The sequence below is a fragment of the Hevea brasiliensis genome, chromosome 2 (assembly GCF_030052815.1).
Source record: "Hevea brasiliensis isolate MT/VB/25A 57/8 chromosome 2, ASM3005281v1, whole genome shotgun sequence".
NCBI classification, from domain to species: Eukaryota; Viridiplantae; Streptophyta; class Magnoliopsida; order Malpighiales; family Euphorbiaceae; genus Hevea; species Hevea brasiliensis.
The window spans coordinates 6,389,359-6,397,423 of record NC_079494.1 but is presented as its reverse complement, the minus strand read 5'-3'; the positions used below and the strand labels follow the sequence as shown (position 1 = coordinate 6,397,423).

Sequence of the window (8,065 nt, the reverse complement as noted above, 5' to 3'; positions counted from 1 at the left end):
ACCGGACTGAAATCATCCTTCTGCGGTTTGGTTCAAGTTCATATTTTTTAGGAACCGTGAACCGACGGTTCCAAATCAGATTGAACCGACAGTTCTGAACCAAACTAAACCGATAATTTTTCGAACCGTCCTTTTAAACCGGGGCTTGAACTGGAATCGGCGATTTAAGAAATGTCTTTCAAACCGTCCTCTAGCCTTTAGCGATTTAGTTCGGAATCATGATTTTATTGAATCAAAATTGGCGATTCAGGAACGGTAACCAGCGGTTTCTAAACTGTGGTCACCCTTAGATAGAAAGATAAATTACATTTAATATATTTTAAATAATTTAAAAAAAAAAAAAAATAATAAAAAATTAAATAACTTTTTTAATCCCTGGATCATGCCCAGTTGCCTATTTTGCCTTCCGTCCGTCAGAGCCAACCTGCAACTTCCTGTTCTCTCTCTCTTCCCCGCCATTATATAATCTTTCAACTTCGCGTAAACAATTAACAAGTGAAATCTCTCTCTCTCTCTCTCGACTTGGGTTCTGTACATATGTACAAATAAACTTTGAGCATTGATTTTCTTCGGTGTTTTAATCTGGGTGCTATTCAATTTACTTCATGGTGATTGAGTAATGCAGAGATTAAAAGTGACCTGTGTAGTTATACTGGATTGTTGGGCATTGAAGTTTCTTGGTTTTCTCAAGGAATGAACTTTCTGTTAAAGGTATATATGTGAATCTGATCTTCCTTCGCTTCTTAAATGCTATTCAATATGGAGTTGTGTTCTCCAATTCTGTCTTCTGTGGTGTTTAAACAAGATATTATAGAATTGGGTTTTGATTGGACTTGCAGATTTATAGGGGAGTGAAATATACGTAAAAGATGAATACGAGAGCCAGGACAATGCTGCAGCCCAAGAAAGTTCCAGTGAAGCCTGACAAAGTAAGCCAGTCTATCACATTAATCAATGTTTAAACACTCCGTTTGATCTTTTAATGTTCTTGTTTTAATTATCTGTTTTGAAAGAACGGTTTCTACTGTACATACTTTATCCAATCCACCGGAAATTATGGCTTCAGTTTCAATGGGCAGGATTCAAAAGCTGAAAGGTGCTGGAAATCCCGATGAAATGGCAATATTTGAGGGAATTCCGAAAAGAGTTTTCAATTAAATCTGTAAAATGGAAAGAAGAGACGTTAATTTCCCTTAATTTTTAATGTACATTTCTTTTGGACATGCCAATCCCCTGTAGTCTCCAAATTTTCTCTGCATAATTGTGATGTGTTGAATAATCTTTCTTTTTTATCTTCTTCTTTAATCTTCACTCTTCTCATTACTTTCTACCTATCAATCTCTGTTGCCGTGAAGGGGAAGGTCGAAAAGGTACAGGGGAACAAGCAGAGAGATGCCACAAAAGCAGCTACAAAAATTGGGCAAGCCTCAAGCAGAGAGAGGAAAATAGCACTGCAGCAAGATGTATAATCCATTTTTGTTTTCATTCATTTACCAATTCACGATTCATCAATACTCTTCTGTATCATTTTGTTAATTAAGAGTTCAAAATTGTAATCGTCAGGTTGATAAACTAAAGAAGAAGCTCAGGTACGAAGAGAATGTTCACAGAGCTTTGGAGCGAGCTTTTAACAGACCTCTCGGAGCTCTCCCTCGCCTTCCTCCTTATCTGCCTGCAGCTGTAAGTGATTCATAACTCCTTTACTTCTATCTTAGATTTTTTCTTCTTCTTCTCCATGTAGCCAACCCCAACTAGTTTGATGTTAAGGTCTAGTTGTTGTTGCTGTAATTGCAAATTATTCGAAGAGAAATTTTGATTCTGGATTTTAGTTATTGTAGACGCTAGAGCTTCTAGCAGAAGTAGCTGTTTTGGAAGAGGAGGTTGTTCGGCTTGAAGAACGGGTGGTGCATTTTAGGCAGGACTTATATCAAGAAGCTGTCTACATTTCAAGCTCTAAGAAAAATGTGAAAAGTTTTGCAGATTTATATGACCTGGCCCCAAATAAAAGTCCCAAACCAGAACATGCCAAAACAATAGCACGAAATTTAGGGGCATCCACCACATACCCAATCAGTCATTTGCCCTCTTTTTCTGGTAAGTGGAACGTCTGACATTACCAACATTGAAATTCTAAAATTTACTGTTTTTATTCATTCGTTATTATTTTTACAGAGGATGAACAAGGGAAAAAGAATCAATTGTGTACTAATTCTGTGAAGCAGAACAAGAGTTCCTCAATCCATAAAGCTCAAACAAGCAGAACTCCAGAGAAAAGACCTCCTGTTGACGATAAACTGGCTGAGAAGCATTTAAATCCTCAGAAATTACAGGTTATTATCATGTAATAATGTCATCAATTTGATTAAAATTGTAGTGCTAAATTAACAAGAGTTGTGCAAATATCCAGATAGTAGGTACAGCGGTTGGCCAAGGAAATGCAGAAGCAAGAAATGTTTGTACTGCAGATGAAATGTTATCGACGGGTGACAACCCAAACAAGATTTCTGAGGATATTTTGAAATGTTTGTCAAGCATTTTCTTTCGAATGAGCTCAACAAAAAGTAGGCGTACTGCCGAGAATTTACCTTTCTTATCAACATTAGTGCCTCAAGAAAATGGTGAAGAAACTGAATATCGAGATCCTTATGGTATATGTTCACAATTTGGGAAGAGAGATATTGGTCCATACAAGCATTTATTTGCTATAGAAGCTGGCACAATCAATCCAAACCGAACATCAAACTCTTTATTTCTGCTTCATAGGCTAAAGTACGTTCTCTTCCACTTGAAATTTTATTGATTTCTTGACTTCTTTTTATGATATTCATAAATAGTATTTATGGTCATTTAATTTTCTGAATTCTCAGGTTTCTACTTGGGAAACTTGCCTTTGTCAACTTGCAGAAGCTCACCCATCAAGAGAAGGTTGCTTTCTGGATAAACATTTACAACTCCTGCATGATGAATGTATGTGATGCCTCTCTTTGTATAATTTCAATGGCTTCTTTTCTATCAAATCCCATATTTGTCAGTATTTCTTTTCTTTGAAGTAGAAGCAAGTATATAATTGTTCTTTTCTACACCATTATCAAGTATTGATGGAAAGGACCACTTACAATGCTGTCTTGTTTTCTAGGCATTTCTAGAATATGGAATACCAGAAAGTCCTGAGATGATTGTTGAACTAATGCAGAAGGTAAGAAATTGTTTTTGCATTTGCTATGATTTTGGCCTAGAAATAACTTAGCAAATTGAAAAGCCATCTTTTCAAATTTTAATTATAACTTATAAATTTTTGCAATGTTATTTATAATACTTAGGCAACAATAAGTGTTGGGGGACACTTGCTAAATGCAATAACTATTGAACATTTCATCCTCAGACTACCTTATCACTCAAAATATGTAAGTGATGCACATTTTAACTTCTTTGCTAGTTTCTCTTATTCTGTAAGTAAAGACTTTCCGAGCTTAACTCTTGTTCTTGACTTACTATCAGACCTCGTCAAGGGTTGCGAAAAATGATGAAATGACAGTGAGGAGCAAATTCGGATTGGAGTTATCTGAACCATTAGTCACATTTGCACTTTCTTGTGGAAGCTGGTCCTCACCTGCTGTAAGTTTATACATAATTTCCATTGGTGTGATCTAGAGCCTAATTTAACCCCAAATCAATATTCTATTACTGATTAATGTACATTATCAAAATGAAGGTGAGAGTGTACACTGCATCTCAGATTGAAAACGAACTGGATGTGGCAAAAAGAGAGTATTTGCAGGCAGCAGTTGGGATTTCAAGTAGAAAGTTTGCAATCCCAAAGTTGTTGGATTGGTATTTACTTGATTTTACAAAGGACTTGGAGTCATTGCTGGACTGGATCTGCCTTCAAATACCAAGTGAACTTGGGAAAGAAGCAATTAAGTGCCTGGAGAGAGGTAAACTTGAGCCTCATTCGCAGATTGTCCAAATTATGCCTTATGAGTTCACTTTTAGGTACCTTTTGTACACATCATAAATTTCATTACCATTTTTTACATTATTCTTAGGGGAGTTGGTGTCTCAGTTACTCAATATTGTACAAAGCTATAGCATAATATCAAAGCTAAACTTATAATTTGATATTGTTGTAATTATTTGTAATAAAAAGAAAACAGCAGCATAAGAAGAAACTGATGATCCATTTGTCCTTTTTTCAGCAAATTTTCAATTCTAAAAACTTTATCACTACACTTCATATTCTCTCGAATTGATAACAGTTTTATCCAACAAATGAAGGCATATGTTCTTGTTTACACAATGTATGGAACTTCTTAATATGCACCTCAAGTCTTTAACGTACGGAACTTCCCCTCATACTATCTCGATTTTTTCCTCTTAAATTCAATGGAGACAATGGACTGGATAACAATTGATGGGATAGGTGAATAATCTTATAATAAGTAGATAGAGTGATTCAAACACAAGACCTTCCCACTGTCTACGCCTTAAAACTGATGACAGTTTTATCCAACAAATAAAAGGCATATGTTCTTGTTGACATGTTTTGCTTCTGAGGGTTGAGGCACATATGGCATATTAATTGATGTAGGGAAAAAAATCTGAGGCCTAAACTTCCTTGTAAGTGGCTCCACTTGGTAAGCTGAAACAACAAAACGACATTGTTTTAGCTCAACCCACAATCAAGCCCCTTTGCGATCACCACAAAGTCGCTATCTGCCAAGCCTACAGCTTGTGCAACTTCATAAAATGGAGGTTTAAGTGACTGAAAGCGAAATTTTTTACTCCTCAGCAAAATAATATGAACACCAAAGGACAGGAGAAAATTTAAGACTACAGTACTAGAAGATCTGCAGACGATATACACATCTCATGTGCAGTAGAAAGAGGACAATAATATAATCTTCTTTAACCTTTAAAAAAAAACAAGTTTGATCTGACTTCACTTAAAAAGTATTGAATCTGAGTGCTTTTTGTGTATTGATTTGCCAGCTACGTTGGCAATGAAAACAAACATGAACAATGGCAGATGCATTAAAGAATATTAGCTGACAGTGATAGCTTTTTTCTCTGTATAGATAGCCAATGAATACTTATAAAAGAAATACAACTTAATGCTGTTCCTATTTGAAGTCGTGTAACCCTGATGTGCATAGAAAGTTTCTGATGCTGAAAACCTTATTAATTGTGGACATTATGGCTTGTGGCCCAAAAGAAAGCAGACATGGTTTCCTATAGGGATCAATGCTAGGAACAGTTTGGTCATCTTCCCAGGCTCCCTTTGAAGCAGCTTTCTTGTTTGTCAATCAAGCATTAAAATTTTCTTGCGACATTTTTGAGCATAACACTAAGTCAAGGAGAAATCCAAAAGCTTCCCTTGATGGCCCCATCCTAAGCCCACTAAACTCAATCTCCCTAGTTATTCCATGGGCTTATTACTTAGGCCCGGTTAGGCTTATTACTTAATTTAATTTAATAATTAAAAATATATCACTCATTTCAGAATCTAGTCGCTAGTTTTCATTTCTCTAATCCTTTTTTAAGATTAGAGAAATAGAAACTAGCGATTAGATTCTGAAGTGAGTGATATATTTTTAATTATTAAATTAAATTAAGTAATAAGCCTAAAAATGTTAACCTATGTATTAGTTGCCTAATTTTATTTAAGCACGTCTACGTTGTAACAATTACAAGTGGCAAAGGGTTGATGCAATTAGTGATTGCGAGTTGAATGGATTGATGCAGAGGAGCTAAGGCGGTTAGGGGTGGCCATGCCCACAAGAGAAAATATATATATATTTTTACAAATTTTTTAATAGTATAAAATTTAATGTTTTACTAATTATTTCTTGAAATTTTGTTAATTTTTATAATAAATATTGAATAAATATAGTACTCAACTCAACTCAACTAAGCCTTTATCCCAAAAATTTGGGGTCGGCTATATGGATTTGCTTTCTCCACTCTGAACGATTTTGGGTTAAATCCTCAGAAATGTGTAATGCTTCTAGGTCATGTTGTACTACTCTCCTCCAAGTCAATTTAGGTTTACCCCTTTTTTTTCTTTCTATCTTCTAACCTAATGTGCTCTACTTGTCTAACTGGAGCCTCCGTATGTCTACGCTTCACATGACCAAACCACCTCAATCTCCCTTCTCTCAACTTATCTTCAATTGGCACCACTCCTACCTTTTCTCTAATACTCTCATTACGGACTTTATCTAGCCTAGTATGGCCACTCATCCACCTTAACATTCTCATCTCTGCAACTCTTATCTTAGATGCATACGACTCTTTTAGTGCCCAACACTCACTACCATATAACATAGCCGGTCGTATGGCTGTACGGTAAAATTTTCCTTTCAATTTATTGGGAATCTTACGATTACATAAAACTCCCATGGCACGTCTCCACTTCAACCATCCGGCTTTAATCCTATGACTAACATCCTCCTCACATCCCCCATCTACTTGAAGAACTGAGCCTAGATATTTAAAGTGATTACTTTGGGGCAGTATCACTCCATTCAAACTAACTCTTTCCCTATCACCAGTTTGGCCTTTACTGAACTTGCAATGCATGTATTCTGTCTTTGTTCTACTTAACTTAAAACCCTTTGACTCTAGAGTACTTCTCCAAAGTTCTAGCTTTCTATTGACTCCTTCTCGTGTCTCATCTATCAGAACAATATCATCCGCAAACATCATGCACCAAGGAATACTCTCTTGTATATGTTTCGTCAGTTCATCTAAAACTAATGTAAAAAGGTAAGGGCTTATGGCTGATCCTTGGTGTAATCCAATTGAGATCGGAAAATCTCTTGTGTCCCCTCCCACTGTGCGCACAATAGTAGTTGCTCCTTCATACATATCTTTCAATACTTGTATGTACCTAATAGATACCCTCTTTTGTTCTAACACATTCCATAAGACCTCTCTTGGAACACTATCATAAGCCTTCTCCAAATCAATAAAAACCATATGTAGATCTTTCTTCGCACCTCTATATTTCTCCATCAAGCTTCTAATGAGAAAGATCGCTTCCATAGTTGAACGACCAGGCATGAAACCAAATTGATTGAGAGAGATAGAAGTATCATGACGTAGTCGATGCTCCACAACTCTCTCCCACAACTTCAAAGTATGGCTCATGAGTTTAATTCCCCTATAGTTTGAGCAACTCTGTATGTCTCCCTTATTTTTAAAAATAGGTACTAAAATACTCTTCCTCCATTCATCAGGCATTTTCTTTGAGTTTAGAATCTTATTAAATAATTTAGTTAACCATGCTACTCCCATATCTCCCAAATACTTCCACACTTCAATTGGTATTTCATCGGGTCCACAGGCTTTACTCACTTTCATTATCTTAAGTGCTTCCTTTACTTCTAAAGATCTAATCCTTCTAGTATAATTCACATTCTTTTCTATTGTTCTATAATTTATATTCACGCTATTACCATTTTGATTATTATTAAAGAGATCATTAAAATAATTTCTCCATCTTTCTTTAATGTCCTCATCTTTCACCAACACTTTTCCTTCTTTATCCTTAATGCACCTAACTTGATTGAGATCTTGACATTTCCTTTCTCTGCTCCTTGCTAATCTATAAATATCTTTCTCCCCTTCTTTAGTTCCAAGTTTCTCATATAACTTTTCAAGGCCTGTGCTCTTGCTTGACTAACTGCCTTTTTTGCCTCTTTCTTTGCTATCTTGTACTGTTCATATGCCTCATTATTATCACATTTAGGTAATTTCTTATACCATTCCCTTTTTCTCTTCACTGCCTTTTGTACTTCCTCGTAAACTCCGCCTAAGTAGTTTGCGCTTAGCCGGTCCCAAGCCCGGATAAAGGAGGAGGGTTGCGGTAGGTGACAACCAGCGTAAAAATTTCGTCACACCCTATGATATGGATTGAATAAATATAGTATTTTTTTTAATTAACCGTTATTGATCTTTGATAACTTATAATTTATATATTATGATTTAAATTTAAATAAAAAATTATTCAATAATCATTAAATAAGTATGAATTTTTAATTAAAAATTAATTATTTAAATTTTT

At 35.5% G+C, this 8,065-nt stretch overlaps 1 protein-coding gene across 1 annotated transcript; it reads left to right on the top strand.

Moving 5' to 3' along the window:
• The first annotated feature begins 410 nt into the window (after positions 1-410).
• LOC110648844 (uncharacterized) lies at positions 411-4,169 on the top strand. The gene is made up of 12 exons (XM_021803206.2): positions 411-711; positions 840-929; positions 1,356-1,463; positions 1,564-1,680; positions 1,839-2,094; positions 2,173-2,330; positions 2,408-2,769; positions 2,868-2,967; positions 3,137-3,196; positions 3,321-3,404; positions 3,499-3,615; positions 3,713-4,169. The coding sequence occupies exons 2-12, from the start codon at positions 870-872 to the stop codon at positions 4,013-4,015; spliced, it is 1,725 nt and encodes a 574-aa protein (XP_021658898.2). The 5' UTR covers positions 411-711; positions 840-869; the 3' UTR covers positions 4,016-4,169.
• The last annotated feature ends 3,896 nt before the right edge of the window (positions 4,170-8,065 follow it).

Bases quoted from the DNA above. Each gene is read 5' to 3' on its own strand.
- LOC110648844 (XM_021803206.2), top strand. From the start codon at position 870: ATGAATACGAGAGCCAGGACAATGCTGCAGCCCAAGAAAGTTCCAGTG. The intron at 1,681-1,838 runs GTAAGTGATTCA...TAGTTATTGTAG, and splicing joins CTCCTTATCTGCCTGCAGCT to ACGCTAGAGCTTCTAGCAGA. The intron at 3,616-3,712 runs GTAAGTTTATAC...ATCAAAATGAAG, and splicing joins GAAGCTGGTCCTCACCTGCT to GTGAGAGTGTACACTGCATC.